The 25112-nt window shown below is 42.4% G+C and overlaps 1 protein-coding gene across 3 annotated transcripts in view; it reads left to right on the forward strand.

The window, feature by feature from the left end:
* vac14 (vac14 homolog (S. cerevisiae)) overlaps window positions 1-25112 on the forward strand; it is a 214195-nt gene that overhangs the window by 13637 nt on the left and 175446 nt on the right. For all 3 annotated transcript variants that reach the window (XM_055648696.1, XM_055648698.1, XM_055648697.1), the window contains exons 3-10: window positions 501-651; window positions 3624-3791; window positions 5385-5447; window positions 7522-7629; window positions 8098-8207; window positions 10385-10491; window positions 13715-13849; window positions 15173-15322. In XM_055648696.1, coding sequence (XP_055504671.1) covers window positions 501-651; window positions 3624-3791; window positions 5385-5447; window positions 7522-7629; window positions 8098-8207; window positions 10385-10491; window positions 13715-13849; window positions 15173-15322 — 992 coding nt within the window. The remainder of the gene's footprint in view (window positions 1-500; window positions 652-3623; window positions 3792-5384; window positions 5448-7521; window positions 7630-8097; window positions 8208-10384; window positions 10492-13714; window positions 13850-15172; window positions 15323-25112) is intronic.

Consider the following 25112-nt stretch of genomic DNA (forward strand, 5'->3'; position numbering starts at 1 on the left):
TCGATGAGTAACTTGAGAGTACGTTTTGTGAATGTGTAAGAAGGAACTGCAGATGCTGGCTTAAACTCAGTCGGAGTAACTGAGCGGGATAGGCAGCATCTCTGGAGAGAAGGAATGGGTGACGTTTCAGGTCGAGACCTTTCTTCAGACTGGGCCTGAGTTACTCCAGCTTTTTGTGTCTATCCATGTTGTGTGAATGGTACACACTGCAGGGGAAACTGCATTGGTGGTGTAGCGAATAACTGTTTAGGGTGGTGGATGTCCTCTACCACCTTGCCCCTCAAAACAATGTCTGACAATCTTTACTCACTGAGAGACTCTAGAAAATGTGAATATTCGTAATCATGTGGTATTTGGGCATCTGGAGTGGACGGCCTCACTGGACGGTAAATCCGTACCTTAAAGCAAAATCAACACTTTGGGAGGGAGGATATGAATGGAGGAATATCTAACAATGGTTCCTTTATGATTGATTAATCTTGATTTTTGTTCTTGTTCAGGTTGGTGCGAGAATTTGTTGCACAGAATAACATTGGGCAGATAAAACATGTAATCCAGATCCTGTCGCAAGAGTTTGCACTGTCACAACATCCTCACAGCCGCAAGGGTGGGCTGATTGGTCTTGCCGCCTGCTCCATCGCTCTTGGCAAGGTGGGTTATGCTTATCTTGTGATAAACCAATGATAGTGTACTGGAATGATTCAAGCTCATTTAAACTCCTTCAGATTTGCTCTTCTACTGCCCTAGGGACAGGAGACTGGAGATGCTGGAATCTTGAGCAGTCTGAAGAAGATCCCAGCCCAAAATGTATTCATTTCCTTCGTAGATGTTGCCTGAGCTGCTGATTTCCTCCTGCACTGTTTTTAGGACAATGTGGGGTGTTTGTTTCCGAGGGTGAGGCCTCATGAACTTCTGTGTCTAATAACAAATGCCATTTGAGTACATTTGATTATTGATTTCAATCCTCTTACCAATAACATTGCAAACACACTTCGTTAATTATATGACTAGCTCTCAAGAACATAGACATGCCATTTTGAACTATCTAAAGTTATTTAATGTGTACTGAGTTGAGGTTCATATTTCGATGGCTGTGCTAAGTAGAAAATTTGATATCTTAATAATTTCAATGATCGTAATTATCATCTTCATGTTCAGCTAAGTTCTTGTGAAAGAATGGCCAACTGTCTAATTTAAAATACACATCTCTTTGTGTTTTGTTTTCCCACTCATCCTTTCCTCTTCTCTGCATGGAAAAGATTCCCCTTGTGGGGATAATGTCTTAACAGACAGTTTGCAGACAACTGGACCAGATATCTTGTACTGCAAGGAGCAAGCTACCCAGCCACTCAAGTTTGGCAAATAGATTGTAGCTGATTTGTACCCTACTTTTCATCCACGCAATTCCTTACTCCTTAAAACCTTAACTCAGCAAATAAATTCAACACATTGTCATCATCTGACTTATCCAACAGACTTTGGAGAGAGTTAATTCCAGATTTGATACCTTTTACATAGAGAAGATGAAAGGTAACTGCATGCATTTTACTGTTCCCAATAATGACTGCAGGGATTAATGAAGGTTGTAATTATTGTAATATTTTCCCAGCGTTGACTTAGTTTGAGCTTTGTCGGGTCCTTGATGTGCAGTAGAGGAGAATTCCATAGTAGAATCTGCAGTGAAACCAGAGAATCATGTGCTTGAATCTTTGCGCCTTGCTATCCTTTACTAAGACATCGAATAGGATAGTGAGTGCACCAAATGACAAGTGCTGCAAGATTAACAGTGGAGTTACAGAGTGCAGCCTGTAAAGTATCTATAGGGCCCCAAACAACTGATATGATCAAAAATCAAACTATTGGAGATGCTTAGTGGGTCAGGCAGCATCTGTGAAGGATAATGGACGGTCAATGTATAAAGTCCCTTCCTCTGGACGGAAAGGGTGGAGGATGGATGGCTAGTATGAAAAGGTGGGAGTGGTGGTGGGACAAGAGCTGGCATGCAATAGATGGATCTAGGTGAGGAGGGGTGGATGGAGATAACTGCAGAGGAATAACTTAGTATAAATAATGCGGGAGATAACTGCAGAGGAATAACTTAGTATGAATAATGCTTCCAAAGAGGAGCTAGCATTGTTAGAGATATGAGTAGTTTAGTGGACAAAGTAAGCATTGTAATATATATTTTGTGGGAATGGTTTAAACTATTTAACAGAAGTTCAGATTTAGTAATATGAGTCTTGGATTAAATAGCAAATTCATATTGATGTTTGAGTGAAATCTATGTTACAATCATGTACTGAAAAATGTTAGGTAAGCTGAAATCTGTTTCCCTTTTTTAAGAAAGGGAACTTCTATGGATAATAGACTACCTCTCACAGAGGTCTTGGTTTACCAGTGTGTGCATTATTCCTGTACCAGTTCTCTCTCTTTCCATGACATCTATCTGATGATTATTGCTTATCTTCCTTTTAGTCACAGCGGATATGAATCCAATTACTGAGCCTCTTGCTGATAAAGGCGTGTTCATGGATTGTGGAACAATTCGGGACAGACCATTCAGGCCATGTTGTCTGTGCCAACCATGATGCCAATGTAAACTTTAATGGCCTGCATATGATCTATATTCCTCCAGGTGTTGCTTCCAGATTAAACTCCATTTGCTATTCCTTGCTATTCCAAATGTTTAATATCAAAGAGTATAACAACAGTGTGTAGGTATATAGGGTGGTTATAGGATGTGATGCTGATGTGGTTGGAGGTTTGGCTGAGATGCTGTAGGACATAGATGGTGATGGGTGCAGCAGTGCAAAGGATGGGCTGGGTGTGTTGCTACACCACATAAAAGGGGCATATTTGAGGTAACAATGCACAACAGGGGTAGGCATTGGACCTAAGCACAATCGGGGAGGGGGCTGGACGTGAGGTTGCAGGGCCTGTGTAGGGGCTGGACATGGAAGTACAAGCAGGGAACTTGTGTGATACCGCTAGGTGCAGGCAAGGGTTTGGTTGCGATGCTGCCGGGCGCAGGCAGGGTCAGGCACAATACCAGGCGAGATGTTATGTTTGGGGAGGTTGTGCTGGGTAGTCATATGTAGGCTGAATGTTGGGCAGAGCGCTGGGAGACAGGCGCTGAATGGAAGATAACAAAATTGGATGTGGGTATGATGCTGTCTGTTGTAAGGATGGAATGGTAAGGTAAAGTTGATAACGTTCAGTATGTTCATTGGCAGGGACAGTATTTAATTGAGGATGTCGGCTCTCGAACCCTGTGCAAATACCTAGTCTTTGCTGCATTACTTGACAAAGGGTTCAATTCCTGAATCTTCCACTGATCACATTCACAGGGAAGCTTACGGGCAGTAAGGACAACTGCAGCTAATACTAAACTAGGTTGGGATGTGGTAGTGGTATGAAAGATCAGTCTGAGTTTGTCTTTTTCCCTGATGGGATACTTTGTCATCATGACGAGAAAACAGTTTAATGCTGTAGCAGAGGACATCTGGCAGACTGGAATTCTGCTACAATGCCATCAGAGAGCAAATATTGAAAGCCTTGTGTTAAATCCTGCATTCTCAAAGCATTTAGTGACGGTGTTCAATATGTATCTATTTTCCTTGCAGGATTCCGGTTTGTATCTGAAGGAATTGATTGAACCTGTTTTGACATGTTTCAATGATGCTGATAGCCGATTGCGTTACTACGCCTGCGAAGCTCTGTACAACATCGTGAAGGTGGCCAGGGGCTCCGTTCTTCCGCACTTCAATGTCCTGTTCAATGGACTTAGCAAGGTAATTGGGGCTTCTTTTAGTCCCTATGTAAGCAAAAATGTAGGTTGCTCTTGCTGCTGCTGAACCTGAGGCGGCAAGGGAGCTAGTTAATTTTGTAAAGTATAATCACCCTTTTGTGCACTTATCATAGCTGCCCTGTTTATACAGCGCGAGGGACAACAAATGGTGTCACCAATGTTGTTGGACAATAAAATACAATGTGTGGATGGTCCATCCTCTGCCTTCCAGCACATTTCTGCCTTTTCTCCTCTGATTATTGAAAAAAAGAGGCGGGTTTGTTGAACCTACACCTACACATCATTGGGGATGGTGCTCGATGATTGGCACATCAGGAAAAGGACATTCACACTCTTGGGTTGCAAGACAAGAGATTTGGGATTGAAATATGGAGAAAATTCTCCACTCAATGTAGTCAATCTGGAGTTCCCCACCCCTGAGGCCAAGTGTTGAATATTTGTAATATAGATAAATTCCTAGATGCAAATAGGTATCAGTTGTAGAAGTGAAAGTACCAATAAGATATTGAGATATGTGGTCGTGGAGAACAGTGGAGCAGGCTGAAGGGCTGAATGACCGACCCACTGCTCTCATTGTCTATGAAAGTATTAATAAGCCAAATAAGTGATTGCCAAGGATAATGCTGGGGTTTGTAACCACTTTCAGCCAGAGGTACCTCCTCCTAAAACCAGCATGTACCCACTATCAAGAAAATACAGAACATGCAATAGACCTGAAACTGTACCAACAGCATTCTTGCTCTTGTATTGTGAATGCTTGGTTCTTAGAGCAGGTTGTTTAAGTACAGCTACAACACTCATTTTGGAAAATTGCTGAGCTATGTCTTACTCACCTGAAGGAGAACAAATAATTACAGTTCCAATAGCCGATTTCCAATTAGCAACTAAGAGAGAATGTGTAATTGACTGTCTAACATAAGTTAGTACTTATAGATCCAAGAATACTCGCTTTGGGTTCTGCCAGACCAATGCAGTTCATTAGAACTTTAATTTATCGGACTTTGGTTAGGCCGCATTGGATGCTGTCTGGTCGCCCCATTTATAGGAAGACTTGAGGAGGCTTTGGAAAGAGTGCAGTGCTTTACCAGAATGATGCCTGCATTAGGAGGCATTAGGTACAGTGAGAAGTTGGACAAACTTGGATTATTTTCTCTGGAACACCAGAGGTTGTGGGGAGACCTGGTAGAAGTATATCAAAATTATGGGAGGCATAGATGGGGTGGACAGTCAGAACCTTTCTCCAAGGATGAAAAAATGAAATACAAGAGAGGATAGCTTTAAGGTGAGAGGGGCAAAGTTTAAAGGAGATATCTGGGGCAAGTTTCTTTCTCACACAGAAGGCAGTAAGTACCTGGAACGCACTGCTGGGGGTGGTGGTTGAAGCAGATATGATAGTGGTATTTAAGACACTTTTGGATAGACATTTGGAAATGTAGGGAATGGAGGGACATGGATTATGTTGAGGTAGATAAGAGATGGTATTGGCATCTTGTACATCACAGACATTATGGGCTGAAAGGCCTGTGCTTGGTGCTATTTGCTCCGAGTTATGTTGGTTTATGTTTTGTGTACACAGTTGGCAGCTGATCCAGATCCAAATGTTAAAAGCGGCTCTGAGTTACTGGACCGGTTATTAAAGGTAAGCATTTCCATTCGTGATGGTCAGATGTTATGCTGCATTAGATTTTGACCAGATTGCGAAAGGCTACTTTTGCATGAAGGGTCACAATCAACACTTTGAATCTCTACACAAAAATAATTTGTCTCTGTGTGTTTCCTGATTGGGAAATCGTGTAATTATTCTGAATGGGACTGATCAAGGTTAAAGAACAATAATTAAACACAGAACGTCTGCATGATGTGGCACCTTACCGAGCTATGCATTCATCACAACCGCCACTGTGTCTCGTGTTTAAAACATGAAGATTCGTGTTCAGTGTATCTGGTGCACATTGCATCTTGTGAAACGTATAAATAATGGAGCACTTAATTTATTCAAAAGGAGCAGGGCCATGCAAGGCATAACACATTTACTGTTGTGTGTTTGTGTTCCAGTGGGGTCATTAAGTCAGAAATGAACAAAGTGCTTGTTTTCAATATAATTCTCTGCAATGTCAGTCAAATTAATTCACCATCAGTTTGTAATTTGAAGGAATATTTGCGGGTGATGGAGGTTAATAGGGTTCTCAAGACAGGTGGTTGTTGAGATTCTATCTCATTACACTTGTTTCCAAGTTAGAGGACCCTTTCTCCACACCAAACTTGCATGGTTAAGCTCAGCTGTTCTCAACAAGTCCTGAAATCTCACAATACATGGAAACCTTTTGGCGTCAGGTGGCTTATTGTAACAGCAATCTATTTAGTTCCCATGGCTTTTAAGTATTTATCTACTTCCATTTTGATTACAATTGAATCTATTTCACCATTGTTTAAGGCAGCACATTTTGGATCCCTGTTTTCATCTACCAATATCCCTCCAGTTTTGCATTTCATTCTTCTGCTTTTCTTATCTGCCATCCCTTTTGTCTCTGGACTCTCAATATCTTCACCCATCCGACAATCACACCCCTTCACCTATATCCACCTATCACTTGCCAGGCTTTGCCCCACTCCCATCTCTCTTTTCCAACTTTCCCCACCATGTGTCTCAGTCTGAAGAAGGGTTCCGACCAAAACATCGTTTGTCCATTTCCTGCACAAATGCTGCCTGCTGCGCTGTTCCTCCAGCACTTTTTTTTTCCTACTCAAATTTCCAGCATCTGCAGTCTCATGTGTTTACATTTTAGATGATACTGCACTAAAAATATTTAATCATATATCTTGCTCTTTGCCAAATACTTTACATCTAGTTTCTTCAGTTAACTCTTTCGATGGAAAATTTCTCCTTACCTTGGCTGCATGGTTGTGAGTGTACAAGGGGTATAGCAAGGGGCTACAGTTGAGAATTTCAATTAGCTCTTGTTATGATGAACCATGGGGGTTAGTGCGGGAGTTGTGTCTGATATTGCCAATTGTCCGCTATAACCGAGTATCATGATATGGAGTTGAAACAAAGAATTGCAGATGATTCTTAGTGCACAAAGGGACTCAAAGTGCTGGAGTAACTCAGCAAGTCAGGCCACATCTCTGGAGAATATGGATGGGTGACGACGGGATCCTTCTTAAGAACAACTTAGTCAGCTGAGTTACTCCAGCACTTTGTGTTATTTTTCCCTAAAACCAAGTGCCAATTGCCGCTGGTCTGCACCAGCGACCCCGTCATCATCAGTTGACACGGCTGTTGTTGCGGCTCACATTGGAGCCCCTGACGGAACAGTTCACTGACTCAAAGCAATCGTGAAGGATCTCGCCTGTTTCCTCAAACCAATGCTGCACAACTTTTTGTTTTTGCTTGCCATTAGCTTGTCTCTTATTAGTCAATATGTCAAAATGCATCAGTTTACATTTCTCTACATTAAATACCCTCCATTACTTGTCAATCTTGCTTACAATGAGCATTGATTGAAGTTTGCATGTTCTCTCTGACTGTATGAGATTTGGGATTTTCTCACACCACAAAGCTGAATGGGTTGGCAAGTTAATTGGCTGCTGTAGCAGCTGCTAGGGTGTAGTTGAGTGGTAGATTTTTTGGGTGGTGGGAGGATGACAATGTGGGGAAATAATTATTTAGTCTACGATTGATGATTTAATACGTGTCATTTCTTATCTCACAGGACATTGTGACGGAAAGTTCCAAGTTTGATCTTGTGGCTTTTGTTCCTCTCTTGAGAGAGCGAATTTATTCCAACAATCAGTATGCTAGGCAATTCATAATCTCCTGGGTGAGTTCCAAAGCACATTCCACTTCTTCTGTTTAAAATAAAAAAGTTGACTTTTGTTGTTTAAATCAGAAGCTATCATTTAAGATCTAAATGAAAAAGAGTTAATATTCCAAGACCCACCAATGTTACTTGCCTTCGTGTTACTTTGTGGTTTATCCTGTAATCCTGACTGAATCCTGTAAAACAAGGATTAACCAGCAGAATCGGTGTCCTCACTAAAGTTCCTAGCATCTTAGTCATGCTAAGGTACCATTAACTTTATTATCTTTATTCATATCTGTGGCCCGATTATAAACATGAAGGAATGATTGGATCGATATGATGTAGATATTATGTAGATATTTCCAGATTTAAACATACACAGATGTACTTGAGTCACTTTCTTGTGTCTGGCTTGATATTTGAATGATCGATCGAATGTCAAAGTGGGAAGGCTATCCAACTATTTTCAACCCTTCCATGTTGCAGATCCTTGTATTGGAATGTGTTCCCGATATCAACTTGCTAGACTACTTGCCAGAAATTTTGGATGGGCTCTTTCAGATCCTTGGAGATAACAGTAAAGAGATCCGCAAAATGTGAGTGGGCAATCTTCAATCAATGCTCATTGTAAGCAAGATTGACAAGTAATGGAGGATATTTAATGTAGAGAAATGTAAACTGATGCATTTTGACATATTGACTAATAAGAGACAAGCTAAATGGCAAGAGCAGAGAGACCCGAGTGCATATGTGCACATTTTTTTGAAAATTGAATCACGTGACTAGTAAAGCCTGGTGATTCTGGGTCCCAATATACACTAGCTACAACTGTAAGTATTGCATCAAGTTCTGATCATCTTATTTTAAAAGTATTTGAAAGTTCTGAAGTGGATATAGAAAAACAAATATTCCAGAATGGTTAGAGGGATTTAAGGCTTCAATTTTAATTTGACCAGAGAAATTAGGATTCTCCTTGGAACAAACAAAATTAAGAGGCGATTTGATGGGGGTGTACAAGATCATGAAAAAGAGTAGATACAGGATACTCAGATGGTTAAAGGATACACTAAAACATTTTAAGCAAAATGTGCACCAGAAAATGTGAAGGAAAACAAATGTGCTTTGAGGTGTCATGGCTTGGACATCATTCCCCGCAAATATTGTGGAAACAGAATCAATTGGAATTGAATAGGCACTTGAGAAAAAAACAAGGTACAGAGTCATGAGTTAGATTGAGAGAATAGTCTTATGGATTGCTCTGCTAGGACCCATTATAGGTAATGGGTTGAATGGTTCCTTTTAGCCCATTGCAGTAACACCGAAGGGCCATTGTTTTTATCAGTTCTAATTCTACCACTACCTGAAAGTGTTACGACACATCCTGAAATGCAATTGATTCAAGGCTAATCTGCCTTGGTTGTTAGAAGTACTGACTCAAACGAGGCCAATCAAGTTTAGTGTACATCCAAACATGATGAAAGGCCCTAGTTTATGATCACCCTTGCACCTTGTTTTGGATGATGCTCATTGACATTGAGCTGTCTTGGCCAGTTACCATCTTTCATAAAAATTACCCAGAGGCTTGGTGTTTGTCCTGGATGGGTCCACTTATCACTGGCTTGGTCCTGGGCTTGGACTAACGCAGGTGAAATCCCAAATGAGTAAGAAGGAACTGCAGATGCTGGTTTAAACCAAGGATGGACACAAAAAGTCTGAAGTCAAGAGTCAAGTCAAGAGAGTCAAGAGTCAATTTAATTGTCATTTGGACCCCTTGAGGTCCAAATGAAATGCCGTTTCTGCAGCCATACATTACAAACAAATAGACCCCAGACACAACATAATTTACATTTTACATAAACATCCATCACATTGCTGTGATGGAAGGCCAAAAAAAACGTATCTCTCCACTGCACTCTCCCCCCCACCCGATGTCAGAGTCAAAGTCAAAGCCCCCGGCAGGCGATGGCGATTGTCCCGCAGCCATTAAAGCCACGCCGGGTGGTGCAAGGTCGCACACCGGGTCTTGATGTTGGAGCCCCCGGCGTGCGCTCGCAGAGTCCCGCGGCCATTCCAAGCCGCGCGGGGCAGTGATGTTAGGCCCCGCTCCAGGAGCTCTTCGACCCCACAACTTGGGCGGGAGAAGTCGCCGTTGCAGGAGCCCTGAAAAGCGGTCTCCCTCCAGGGACCCGCGGGCTCCCGGTGCCGCCGTCCGCAGACCCGCAGTTGCAGCCTCCGAATCAGCAGCAGCAGCGCTCCACCACCGCTCCACCCGCTCTGGACTCGGCCAGCTCCGCGACGGTGAGGTGAGTCGGCACCAGAGTCCCCGGCTTCTTCTGTTGGAGGCCGCTCCTCATTGCAGCCCCAACGACAACGGAGACCCGACAAGAAAAGGTCGGGTCTCCAGTGCAGGGAGAGATTTAAAAGTTGCCCCCTCCCTCCCACCCCACCCCCCCACACACACACCCCAACAAAAAATAACAAAAACTACATATAAACATAGACAGAAAATAATAAAAACGCGGACGGGCTGCAGAGGCCGCTGCTGACGAGGGTCGCGCCGCCTACCGGTCAGAAGGGTCTTGACCTGAAACATCACCCTTTCCTTCTCTCCAGAGATGCTGCCTGTCCCGCTGAGTTACTCCAGCTTTTTGTGTCTATCCCAAATGAGTAGGTTTGTTGCCTGTAAAAGGTGCCAAAGAAATTTGTACAGGTGGAATGAATGTCTTCTGAGTACTGAACTGAAAGTACAACAATTTTCTTCCATCAATTGCAGGTGTGAGACGGTCCTCATTGAGTTTCTGAAAGAGATCAAGAAAAACCCCTCGAGTGTCAAGTTTGCGGAAATGGCCAACATCTTGGTCATCCATTGCCAGGCGTCTGGTGAGTGGCCCATTTCAAGATCCTCGCCGAACTCACTTCCAGCCACTCAGTATGCCTCTGGCCTCCTTTTGGCTAGAACATGATGCTCATCTCTTCTTTTACCAAATACCCCAAATATGTGTCCTCTGGGAGTAAAAATAATTTCTTACGATTTGTTGTGAAAAAATTAATTGTTTTCATCAAATCTAGTAATCAAATGAAAGTAATATCATCTGCTTTGGTATATCTCCTCTGCACTTCTTAGGCTACCTTCTTGGTATCTTTCTTCATGCCTGGTGTCCACAATTGGACACGGTCAACTGAAACCTATAATTATTTTCGCAAGACTTGGTATTTCAGTTTTGCTTTTACAATCTGCCATCTTTTATAAAACGAACGATTCAATATGCCTGTTCAAAACCCTATGTTGCTATCTTCAATCATTATTACTGTACACTCTTAAAAACGGACTCATTTCGTTATCTCTACCTATTTTAACACCAATTACTTCACATGGGGAAGGCAATAAAGTGGTTGTTACTGGATTTGTCAGCTGGACTAATGATCCAGAGAATTGAACTCAAATACAACCATGCAAGTTGAGGAATTTAAATTCAGTTGATTCATTTCAAATTTAATCCAGCTAGTGTCAATCAATTATAAAACTGACGATGAAACAAATATTCATCCAGATCACTAATGCTACCTGGTCCGACCAGTATGAATCCATTTTTACAAAATGTGCTGAATAACATGAAATGATTCTACATTATTCAGTTCGATTCACAATAGCTCAAAAAATGAAGCAGATCTTGCAGGCCCCAGCTAGAGTCCATGCTCTACATTACCATCCTTACATTCTGTTTGCTTAATATCAGCTACTGTTTAACCTTCATGAAATTGTTTAACTTCCCCTTAAATTGCTCCTGTGCTGAAGCATTCAGTCATTGGATGTGGTCGCAAGTTCCCCATTCTTTCTCACGTCGGGTCAGTGGTTAAGGCTTCAGTTGAAGTCAAAAGAATACCTTTTCTGTCACTCTAGCAGCTCGTTGTTTGCACTTTATAATATGTGTCAACATTCACAGCACAAAGTTAAAATTTTGGGGATGAAAACGACTGCAGATCTAAATAATGCAGTAAACTAAATTAAATGCATTCAGCTATTTTTGTCCAAATTGGGTACATTTTTTCAGTTTTATTTGTTAACCACCTCAAAATCCCTAACCACACCAAAGATTCGCATTGTTGCATGTCAGTGTTTGCAATCAGACAAAGTTTTGAAGTGTATTACAAACGTGGAAATCAGCCAAAGCTCTCAGCCGAGAGCAATTCACGCTGGGAATGGCACATTTTGTGTATAAAGTTTATTCCCAGCTCAAAACTAACACATTAGATTGCAAAGGTCATGTTTGACTAATCTTCTTGAATTTTTTGAAGAGGTTACTAGGGAAATTGACGAGGGTAAAGCAGTGGATGTTGTCTATATGGACTTTAGTAAGGCCTTTGACAAGGTTCCTCATGGAAGGTTGGTTAAGAAGGTTCAACTGTTGGGTATCAATGCAGGAATAGCAAGATGGATTCAACAGTGGCTGCATGGGAGAAGCCAGAGGGTAATGGTGGATGGCTGTTTATCGGGTTGGAGGCAGGTGACTAGTGGGGTGCCTCAGGGATCTGTGTTGGGTCCTTTGTTGTTTGTCATGTACATCAATGATCTGGATGAAGGTGTGGTAAATTGGATTAGTAAGTATGCAGATTATACCAAGATATGGGGTGTTGTGCATAATGACGAGGATTTCCAAAGGCTACAGAGTGATTTAGGCCATTTGGAAAAATGGGCTGAAAGATGGCAGATGGAGTTTAATGCTGATAAATGTGAGGTGCTACACCTTGGCAGGACAAATCAAAATAGGACGTACATGGTAAATGGTAGGGAATTGAAGAATACAGTTGAACACAGGGATCTGGGAATAACCGTGCATAGTTCCTTGAAGGTGGAATCTCATATAGATAGGGTGGTAAAGAAAGCTTTTGGCATGCTAGCCTTTATAAATCAGAGCATTGAGTATAGAAGCTGGGATGTAATGTTAAAATTGTACAAGGCATTGGTGAGACCAAATCTGGAGTATGGTGTACAATTTTGGTCGCCCAATTATAGGAAGGATGTCAACAAAATAGAGAGAGTACAGCGGAGATTTACTAGAATGTTGCCTGGGTTTCAACAACTAAGTTACAGAGATAGGTTGAATAAGTTAGGTCTTTATTCTCTGGAGCGCAGAAGGTCAAGGGGGGACTTGATAGAGGTCTTTAAAATGATGAGAGGGATAGACAGAGTTGATGTGGAAAAGCTTTTCCCTTTGAGAATAGGGAAGATTCAAACAAGAGGACATGACTTCAGAATTAAGGGACAGAGGTTTAGGGGTAATATGAGGGGGAACTTCTTTACTCAGAGTGGTAGCGGTGTGGAATGAGCTTCCAGTGGAAGTGGTGGAGGCAGGTTCATTGGTATCATTTAAAAATAAATTGGATAGGCATATGGATGAGAAGGGAATGGAGGGTTATGGTATGAGTGCAGGCAGGTGGGACTAAGGGGGAAAAAAAATTTGTTCGGCAGACTTGTAGGGCCGAGATGGCCTGTTTCCGTGCTGTAATTGTTATATGGTTATATGGTTAAAATGTGGAGGAGAAATTTAGCCCAGCTTGACAGTGGAATCAAGTGAAACACCAGGCTACTACCATTCCTACTGACAGGCCTGGGTTTTAATCTGCATCTGATTGTAAAAAATACCTGAAATAAATTGGATTTCGACAGTCTATTTTGTTATTGCAATGAATCTGTGAAATTGTTCACATAAATCATTCCTCATTTTGCCTAGTTTAAGTAATTAAAATAATGGTATTATCCTGACTCCAAATATTGTCTCATTTATAATTGAATGCCCACTAAATCTATTAATGTCCAAGCGACTTTCATCTGTTAGTTGGTGAACCTCTTCAGTGTAGACTTCATGCAGGAAGTTTTTGTTTTAACTGTGTTATACTTGACTTGGGAGTGTGCTACACTAATGCTATTCTTGAAATGTTGGTTATTGTTCAACCCAGCACCGACATTGGCCCAGATTGGAATAGCAAAACTTCAGTCTCAAACTTGTATGCCACTCCCTCTTAAGACTTTTTGATATGTGTCTCATTGAGGCAGAGTGCTGTATGAATTGTGGTTAAACAACTTTCGTTGTTCTTATTGCAGATGATTTGATTCAGCTGACTGCAATGACGTGGATGAGGGAGTTCATTCAGTTAGCTGGCCGCGTGATGCTGCCCTATTCTTCAGGAATTTTGACTGCCGTTCTGCCATGCCTCTCCTACGATGATAGGAAGAAGAGTATCCTTTTCACCAGAACGACTAACTGCAAAAAATTATCTGCCTCAGATTTTGGGTGGTGCAAACATGTGCAGCTGTCTTTTTTTGCACAGCTTCCATTGAGAGTTCAGACAGATAACATTTAATCCATTATGTATTATTTTTCAACCTGGTCTTCAATTGCAGCTTGCCAGCAATACTGATATTTCTGCCATGGAGAATATCTATTGTTAGAGCCCCAGTAACTTGCGTATTATCCAGGCCATCCTTCTGCAATAAAAACATTAGCTTCCTTCATTCGTACAGAATAGAAGTCACCTCCTTATCGAAGCACGAACAGGTTATTACTGCTTTCTCGGTTCCACCTACCTTATTCCAATTAGTGAAGTTTCAATAAATGAACATTTCCAGCATTTTCATGTACGTCTCCTGTCATATTACTATGATATATTCGAATGATTAATTAAAAAAAACATTTCTTTATACATCCTCCTGCTCTACAGCTTTCTGTCCCATCTCATTTTCTGGTCTTGTATCGTGTCTCCATCCACAAACCCACCTCTGTATCTGTAACCAGTTTATTTCCTGCTACATCCTTTCTCATGAAAGGTCAAGGAATGAATGTTTCAGTCGCACAATCTTTCATGAGTTTCTCTGTATCAGTGCTGTCTTAGCTGATTAAGTTTTTATTTCACGTTTCCAGCATCTGCTTTATTCTGTATGATCCTGAAGACTTTTAAATTTCCTTCAACATAATGACTGCCATCCAACTATATTTGGCCTTATAGGAAACCTTAGCATATGAGCTGGGAGAGATAACAAAATTATACTGGACTTGCGGAGGACTCCAGTTATTAAGTCTATCTAAATGCTGAGTTGTTGGAAACAATCTATGGAATACCCAGATGTCAGACAAGTTTTTCAAAATTATGTCCAGAGCTCAATCGTTTCACTAATGACCTTTTTCATGAGTCTTGTTTCACATAGGCCAGACTTGTTCAGGACTTCCCAATGGCAATTGCATCAAATGGGCTCCTCAATGAAGTGGTAGATTTCCAATCATAATTATTGATGCTAAATTCTCCAGTGTCTTGTTGGGATTTAAACTTATGGGTGCAGCTCATTAGTCCAAACTTCTGGATTATCCATCCAGCAGCAGAATGATTGCTTCTGTAGTTTCCATGTAGGCCACAGGTCAATGTCCTGTCCTCCAGATATTGCTGGCCACTGGCCCCTCGTCCGGCTTTGGTCATAGAATTGTACAGCATGGTTCTTCAGCCCATTGCATCTATGCTGGCATCATTTCGAGTTGTTGCTGTACCTGCTCCTTGACGCAAAGACCAGGTATTAAGGAGGTGGTAAACGTGTGTAACCAGACCCTGATGAAGCTGATCCTGCCCGAGGACGATGGTGATCATGTCCGCCAGAAAACGCTTCCGCACCAGGACGCCATCACCCATGAGTCTAGCTCAGGTTGCATGAACTCTTCCGACTGTAAGTAGCACTGCCACAGCTTGTTTTTTGTATCATTGAGAGTGCAGCTGGACTGAAATTTGGAATGCGTTTGGTAGCAGTTGCATCCTCTTCCCCTGCCATCTGATGAGACTGGAGCCAATCTGTGAAAGTCATGCAGGCAGTCATGAATGTGGCTGGGCTGACATCCCACTGTTGGCCTCCTATTCGAGCACTAGCTTTCCTGAACTCTTCAAAGTCTCCCACTCCCAACCTAAATCAGCACACCTGGGCATTTACAGGGAATAGCAAGCTGTGAATTTGCTCAGTTTCTCATCACATTGCGCTTTTACCCACAAGCGCCTGCAGTGGCTCATGTAATGGTGGTTGAGGATGGTATGACATAAGAAAGGTGAATCAGCTAAACCCTGTCCTACTCTTGACTCATTGAGACACCAATGTTGTTCATTTTGTAGATTTAACTTCGAGCCAAGGAATAGAATGCCTTTGGCCAATTACTGAAAAAAGGGATTAGTATAGATGATCACTTCAGGGTCAGCATGGCCATGATGGACTGAAGGGCCTGCATGTGTGCTGTTTGTTTCAATGCAACACATTGCAACAATGCAACACATTGCAACAGCTTGGTGGAAAGTAGAATAAATGATTAATTTCCCACCCTATGTTAAAGCCTTTGGGATCTAATTTCAAATCAGCCTTGCACCTCGTGATTTGTTTCCAGTATTTGAATTATGAGGAATTAATTCCCACAAGTTATTGAGTTCTTCTGTTCTTCTGTTGCATATGAGGCATCTGAGGAATAGAAATAATGAGGAGCATGCAAGGGGAATTGTAAAATATGTTACATTAACAAGATTTATTTTGTGCTCAAGTAAATGGTAGACATCTGAGTCCCTAAATAATTTGCAAAGTAAATGCCCAAGAAAGAGAAAGAAATTGCACTCAATTGCTTAAAGATGGACTCAGGCAGTTTGTTCCAGATGACAACTGATGCTAAGAAGGTGTAAGGTGAAGACATTTGTTTCTTAATGAGCAGGTAGTGTAAGAAGCCCGAAACCTTTGCAGAGTTTCCCATGCAAACTACTCCCAGTGCTTCTGTAGCCTCCTCTCGCTGTGACCAATAGTGCTTAATACATTTGACTGCCAGGTAGTCAAATGTATTACAATATATTGACATCACCAGCTGCATCGGCCACTTGTGGTAGGGAGATCCTGGGTGGTGTAGCCATTGCCACTTGGCTGGAAGCCAGCTTATTTAAGTTTAGGACTCTGCTGTAAATGTGGTCCTCGGCTGGGTGACAGGCCAGCTCTTGCTCAGTTTGCTCACTGATATGCTTCCTCAAATGTTTCAGCGTTTTTTAATAGTAGCTTGCTGTAGGAACCATTATTCTGCTCTGAATTTAGGCTGTGAATAAAGGAAAACCACCCTACCTTGCGATGTGTCAGAGTGGAATTTTATCATAAACAGTGACTCACTGGTAATGGTCGTACCTTCTTATTGGTCTTGGCTTGCCTCAGTGCCAACACTTTCATTTCTGGCCTGGAAGGTTGTGGGTTCAAGCAATGCTTAACATATTGTTTGTATTGCTAGCTCTAATTGTATCATATAGCCTGCTTGTAAATTTCAGTGTATAGAATCATAGAAATCATTTTTTTCTGTTCTTGAGGATGAATTCCCTATTTTCCAATCTACCTCATTGCAGCCCTTGCACTTTTTTTATTTACATATTTTCCGAAGCTGTAACACTGTATTCTGCACTCTATTTCCTTTCCCTTATTGCCTGTGGTGATACTTATGCATGGTATGCTTTTCCTGGATAAGACGCAAAACAAAAGTTTATATTACTGTTTTTTGATACGCGTGACAATGATAAACCAATGCCAATAATAAATAATAACCTTCATGGGAGGCAAGGAGGCTATTACTGCATCTACTGGTTGTCTTCACCTTTCTCCTTTAGTCTGCTGTTCCCAGCCCTGCCACCCATTACTATTTATTGGATTATCCATTCTGTGCTCTGTTGGAAAGGTAATAATTTTCTACTGCTTTTACATAGTATTTACTAACTTGAGAATCTTTTTAATTGGTTCCAAATACCATCTCACCTCTCAAAATTTGTTGTCCAAAGCCAATGTTCCTCCTAGTGCCAGCGTCTGTTTTCCTCTTTCTGTCTTTCCTGATTAGTATCGCATAATTTCATATATTTTGCACCTTTCAATGAGACTTTGTTTTGGTGACTGAAATGGGAGATCTCCCGGGCCTGCCTGAAGGACCAAAATCCTCTCTGATGGCCTACGCTTCGTGCCCAACACCAGCAAGAATAACATCAGTCAGCTGTTCCTTGTTTCTCCCATGTATGATCGGGTTGACACATTCACTTACAAGTCTGACTGCACTGCGTGGTTGCTCTCAGTGGAAACCATAACATCTGAACCTGCCCTAACATACAATCTATCCGGTTGGAGCTATGAAGCTCATCGTGATTGGGAATATGCATTATCTTTTTCACCAGTGCCCGTGACTGGTCGTACAGGGAGCGATTAATGAACAAATGTCAAGTATGGATGTTGGGTCATATGCTCTGACCAAGAACCACCACAGGCAATGTCCTCACCCACTGGTTTGATGGTGACTAGTACTAAAGCCGTTTTTTTTCCCCTGCGCTATTGGCCTTCTGTTACCTGGGAAATTTCTTTCAACCTGACTATAAATATGCAATAATATATCTCAAGAGAATTGAAGAAAGCAATAGCATGTCCACGTTGGGAAGGACTGAGGCAGTGAAAGGATGAAGCTCATCTAAAATAGGATATTCTTTGAATATAAGCAATGTACTTTTGGCCAAAAAAGACTGCTGTTTGAAAAGGTGGGTTTCAAGGAAGGTATTAAGGGCGGTGCGGGAAGACTAGTAGTGGAGGATGAGCGGACTGGTGTGAGATTACATTTGAGTCAAAAGTATTTAATTGTCGTATGTACTGATAACGGAACAAGGATATTCTTACAAGTATGTGACTGTTTCAGCCACTGAATTCCATACCGCAATCCCTTGAAGGTTCCCTTCATCTATCTGCCTATTCTTTAAGGCTGACCCTAAACTCTGTGTGGTGCATTCTGGGCATCTTCCTCACTTCATGCTTTGCTTTCATGTTTATTTTGTTGTCTGAATGTAATGGTGCAATTAACAACACTGTTGAATGGGGTCTTGTCATTGATTTAAATGGCTTTGGGTAAATTAGCAACTGCAGGAAGTAGAATCTTACATCCAGCAGATGGCATCATAGACCCATTGTCAAAGCTTGAGTCTCTTCCTTTATTTAGCATCAGTTAATGACAGATAAATCAGTGGCCATTATCCAGTGTTGCTGCTCAATGTGCAGATTCTGTCTGATCTAGAGGGCACGTGCTCTCAATGCACAGTTAGCTGGACCCTACATTCACACGGAGCTGCCTGTGTTTATCTCCTTTGTTTTACAAAGAGTTGTCCTGAAGTGACTGTGTCCAGAGACTTTTCAGCTTCACCCAGGTTACTCTGTCAAACCACATTCAAGGTGGGGCCATTTGGTGTGTAATGTAAAGGGTCTGTCCCACTACGCCGTCATTTACGCGACAGGCCAGTAGTGACTGACGCACGACGGTGAGTGCGTCATCATGCGCCTTCAAATATTTTATCTGCTCTGCAAGTAGAATTAGTCAGTGTATTGACATCATTTGTTAAGTGAAACATTGATACAATTATTGTTTGCTGGAAAAATAAATTTACTTTTAAATTTTCTGAATTACTCCCAACAAACACAAAATTGTATTTCATTATAGCAGTTTGAGGGTTTGAACCCAGCAATTATTTTTAAAAATGGTGTTAGTAAAATTATTGTTAGTTATTTTAAAAAAAACTAATTTGGTTACTAGTGTTCTTTTAGGATATAAAATCTGCAATCCTTACCTGGATGTTAACTTTTGAAACATTCTTAACTAAGGGTGTTTCAAAAATACTTATTAAGGTGTTACTCTGAACGCATTACTCTGAAAGCATATGATGCTTACGGCGTAATTATTTTCTCATTGTGGCCGACTGCATATGGGCGGCGCGGCGGCGCATGGTTTTGCACGGTGACGTAATCATACGTCACCGCGCGCTACACGTATGAGGTCAGGACGCCTGCAAGCGACCGCAAAACGCCCGGAGGCGCGCAAAGATATAGTGCCCTAAAAAAATCCCGGAGCGACACACGATACTGCGCCAACTCCATACCCCTCTGCGCTTCTCCATGCGACTGTCCCGCGCGGTCCACACACTACCCATGCGTCTCAACGCAACAACGAGATCGCGTAAATGGCGCGCAAATGACAGCGAAGTGGGACAGGCCCTTCATGCTGCTGGGACAAATCTCAGATTTTGCTGGGATTGCCAAGCCCGTTACTGTCCACAGGATTAGTTTAGCAGCCTCAATCTCTTTCAGGAGACTACAAACTATTGCAAACACTGAACTGCTGGAGGAGTTAATCAAGTTACGGATGCAAAGGGATATGCAGCATTTTAAGTTGAAACCTTGCATCAGGACTCGATTATTTGTACACAAACTATTTATGAAAACTATGTGCAACATGTTGGTTTCTTCCTCCTCCTCTTTTCTGTCCATAGTTAACAGCAAATGATTAATCTAGAGACCCGGGTATGATCCTGACTACGGGCGCTGTCTGTACAGAGTTTATATGTTCTCCCCGTGACCGTGTTGGCTTTCACCTTGTGCTCCGGCTTCCCGTGTTCCAAGTGGTCAACGTGGACTCGGTGGGCCGATGGGCCTGTTTCCCCGCTGTATCTCTAAACTAAACTAAACTACTTATGAATTCTTGGTTGTTTGATGCCAGGGAACAGGGCAAGTATATTGTTGTACATTGTCCAAATTGGTGTGGGTCTATGTTTACTGTCAGATGCAGTGCCAGAGTTTTAGTATGATAGCTGCTGGACCAGATGGGAACACAGTGTTCAGCTGGGGTTAGAGTTGTACTGAGATTTGCACGAAACAAGCCCTTTAGCACTGCACTGATTATCAACCACCCATTTACACTCTTCATATACTAATCCCATCTTGATTCTTCCCACAGTCTCATCAACTCTCCCCAGATTCTACCTCTCACCGACACATAGTGGACAATTAACCGACCAACCCTCTGATCTTTCACATGTGGGAGGAGCCAACCACAAAGGATTATTCTGAGCATTTTGAAGTCAGCTCTCCATGTTCATATGTGTAAGAAAGAGCTGCAGATGTTGGAAAAATCGAAGGTAGACAAAAATGCTGGAGAAACTCAGCGGGTGAGGCAACAACTAGGGAGCGAAAGAATAGGTGACGTTTCGGGTCTCGACCCAAAACGTCACCTATTTTTTCACTCCATAGATGCTGCCTCACCCACTGAGTTTCTCCAGCATTTTTGTCTACCTTTTCTATGTTCATTGAGTCATAGAGGGATAAAACACAATAACAGGCTCTTTGACATTGAGTCTGCAGTGACACTAAACAACTACTTACACTAATCCTATCTGAACCCATCCTTCCTGTAGTGTGGTGACAAGAACAGGACACAATAGTCCAAGTGCATGCTGAGACTGCTACCTGTACCAAGACTTATTGTACTCCTGAACCTGCTCTTTATCGTTGATGGAGGAAATTATGACTATCCTGAGTTCAGAACCTGGAGCTCTCTCAGAATTCCAGGTGTGCCTGACTAGAATGTTACATTACTTCCACTCTGCCTTTGAATTCTTCAGGTATAAAATGCACAGTCCTTTAAAATTGTTTGCAGAGGATATTTTTAATGCAGAGATTGACACATAATTGATTCATCAGGGAGTCAGGAGTTATTGAATTGAATTGAATTCCTTTATTGTCATTCAGACCTTACATACAATCATACAATACAATAATAAACAACACTAAACACAAATTAACATCCACCACTCCAAGCACCTCCTCACTGTGGTGGAGGCAAAAATCTTAGGGCTGCAGTCTCTTCCCTCCTCTTCTCCCTCGGCGCTGAGGCGATTCCCCACCGGGCGATGGTACAAACAGTCCCGCAGCTCATCGAACCCCGCAAACGGGCCGGCTCAAACACCGCGGCCCGGGGTGGTCAAAGCTGCCGCCCTCCAGTCCAGCGGACACAGCCGCTGGCCCGCGGCTGAACCCCGGACTGAGGTCATAGCCGCCAGAACGCCGTCCCAGCCACCGGAGCACCACGTGAGTGCCGTTCCTCCCTCGAGCTGGGCCGCTCCGATGGGAGCGCCGTTCCTCCCTCGAGCTGGGCCGCTCCGACGGGAGCGCCGTTCCTCCCTCGGGATGTGCCGCTCCAACAGTAGCGCTACAGCCCCTCACGGGAGAGTCTCAGCCTCTCGCCAGGCCGCCCTCACGGGAGCGTCACAACCCCTCACGGGAGCGCCGTTCCAGCCCCGAGCTAGGCCGCCCTCACGGGAGCGAGCCCAGGGTGAGTCCTGACTGGCTGCCTCCGGAGTCTCGAGGTCGCCAGCTCCGCCATTAGGCCTCAGCGCAGACGGAGGCAGAGAAGGGGGATACGACAAAAAAGTCGCATTCCCCCGAAGGGAGAGACAGCAAGCCCCGTTTCAACCTTCACCCCCCCCCACACACACACATAAACACAACCTCAAAACCAAAAACTTAACTAGACAAAACGAAAAAAACAACACAAAAAAGTAAAGACAAATGGACTGCAGGCGAGCCGCAGCCGTTCACCAGCGCCGCCACTTCCGGAAATGAGGAGGAGAATGGGGTTGAGATTGAAAGATAGACCAACCATGATTGAATGGCGGCATAGACTTGATGGGCTGAATGGCCTAAATCTGCCACTAGAATTTATGAAAGTCGGATTATTTCACATGTTCACTCCTTGAATGCCCTCTTCATCCCTTGGTCTCAGAAACATATTGGATGGACGGATCAGCAAAAAGAGAATCAACAGTTTAACCATTTAGTGTCTGGGGAGCTGATGGCTATTGTACTGCAGACTGACCATACTCTCCCACTAGAACAATATGAAACTAGAGTCTAATGCACTTTCCATCAAATGGCGAATGTCAGATACAAAAAGCTGGAGTTACTCAACGGGTCACACTCTCTGGAATAAAGAATGGAACAAATGAATGGAAGCAGCGTAGAAAGCAAAGATAATGTTTTTATCGTAACTTTCTGCATATTTTCCATTCATTTGCCCTAAGTACCGTCTATATCTCTCCTTTCCGCTGACTCGGTCTGACTAAGGGCCTCGACCCGAAACGTCTCCTATTCCTTTTCTCCAGAGTTACTGTGTGACCCGCTGAGTTACTCCAGCTTTTTGTGTCTGTCTTTGGTTTAAACCAGTATCTGCAGTTCTTCCCTACACAAATGGTGAATGCCGCTCAATTTAGAAATATCCCCATAACACAGCATCTTCTGGAGCCTTTAAAGAGGGTTGAGTGGTGTGGAGGTGTTCCTGGTTTTTACTTCTGGGCTAGTGTATTGAGAATATGTTTACTGCTGCATGCTGAAAGGGCTCCAATTGCAGCACTGGTGTCCCTGATTTTGAGCAAGAGGGCTTGTTAATATTTTATTGAATCTTCTATGTGTTCCAGGCACTTGCCGTTGTGCTTGGACTCTGGTTGGCATTGTACCACTTGGGAGAGGATTTCATTGACAGCACAAGTGTGAAATATAATCAGTATTGTTTCCATGGAATTTCAACGCCAATTGCCATCGTGTTGAGCTGCTTATGCGATGCTCCGCTGTGCACACCAGGCAAATGGGGTTGAGAGGGAAAAATATATCAGCAATGATCGAATGGCAGAGCAGACTCGATAGGCCGAATAGCCTATTTCTGCTCCTATGTCTTATGGCCTTATAGTTTATTTCTGGATTTAGTCCATGTGGTACTTAACAAGAATCAAAACAGTATACTTGGGTAACACAATTGCCCGAGGGTTGAATTGGGTGGCGACAACGAGGAAAGAAGGTGGCTTCCTCTCGTGCATTGGAAAGTGCATTGGCAGAAGGTGAAATCTGGCTGACGTATAACATGCCTGTATGTTCAAACTACCCAGAAGCATTGATGGCTTGGGCTCAAGTTAGTTGCATAGTTCACTGGAAGAAAGGGTTCAGTGAGACCAGTAGAAAATATGATAATCTACTGAATGGCTGCCTTTAACTCTGTTCTGTGCTGAAGCCAGAAAGCAGTGCATTCAGCTGCCTGTTCTCTTAATCTGCATTCCCTGATCTTATTAATTAGTCTGCTATTGCTACTTTATCGACCTATTTACTAAAATAGATAAATTGCATCTGCTGCATTGACATTGTCTACTCTGTTAACTCTTCAAAAGAACTCAGTAAGGTTAATGAAATGAGATTTTCCCTTGTGAAATCCATGTTGAAATCCATTACTGCACAATTTGTTTCAAGATTTTCTTTTGTTTCCCCTGTCGGAATTCCATTGTTTTTTCCTCGCACCAATCTTATGCTGTCTGATCTGTAAACCCTCTGGGCATATATCTCTCCCTTCTAAAATGTAGACATTGTGATTCCTAGCAGCCAGCCTAATGAAATGCCAACAAAGATCCGAACAATCTAATGCAAAAAAAAATTGCAGATGCTGAAAATCTGAAATACAATAAATAAAATAGACAAAATAATGATTTAATAAGAGCAGAAAATGTAGGAAGAAGTCCACCAGCCATCTGTGGGGGGGATGGGATTGACCTTGCATTAGTGGTGGCACAGCCTGTAGAGCTAATGCCTCGCTGCATCAGTGACCCAGATGCAATCCTGACCCTGGGTGCTGTCTGTGTTGTGTTTGTACTTTCTCCCTGTGACTAAGTGAGTTTCCCCAGTATTCCAGCTTCCTCCCACAACTCAAAAATGTATTTGTTAGTAGGTTAATTGGCCACTATAAATTATCCCTTGTGTGTAGGTAAGTAGTTGAATCAGGGCAGTGGTGTGTGTGAGGTGGGGTAGGGGCATCGAGAGAATGCGGGGTGAATTCAAAAAAAGGATTAATATAGCATTAGTGTACTAATGATTGATGGTTGGTGAGCAGTAAATAGGAACGGCAGTGCTTGTTTTTTGTGCTGCATATCTTTCTCCATGACATTGTAAAGCTGATAAAATAAGCACATTTTAAGTTGCCAACAAGATGAGAGGCAGAGAGAATGAAGGGTATGTCTTGACATAGGATGAAAACCCAACACCACCGTACTTTGCCTAGGTTTTTTTTAAAATAATTGGACATAATCCATTTTGCCCCAGGGTTTTAGCCCCTTTAAGTTTGGTTGCCATTTGAAACATTTATCACATCACTCACCCACTGTCTAATGATGTGTCCAGTTGTTCTATCTCGCTCTTTAATACTGAACCAAAATAATGATTTAATGTTCTGGCATCGCCCTGTTGTTGCCCATGGCATTGTCTATTTCTCCACGATGCCCCTGCTCTCTTCCCAACCTCTTTGTTTTATTGAAGTGCCTGTGAAATTATTTTGAATTATTTTGTATGTTCATTGACAGTTTAATTCTAGTTTTACATTGTTTTCTAAATTTGGGTCTCCTCTATTCATGTTGTAGCTGCTAGCTATGTATTTAATATAGGTTTCGTTCCCAACTCTAAATTCTGAGACCTTAAATCACCCATGGACGTTCGAGTGTTGAGTTTCATATGATCACGTGGCTGCATTCTGGATAAATTGGAAGAAACAGCAGAATGTGGATGCATGAGTTTCAGCACAGTACAGAGAGAGTTAAAACACATGCATGAAATAGACATTTATAGACAATAGATT

This window comes from Leucoraja erinacea, chromosome 17 (assembly GCF_028641065.1).
Source record: "Leucoraja erinacea ecotype New England chromosome 17, Leri_hhj_1, whole genome shotgun sequence".
In the NCBI taxonomy this organism is placed as follows: Eukaryota; Metazoa; Chordata; class Chondrichthyes; order Rajiformes; family Rajidae; genus Leucoraja; species Leucoraja erinaceus.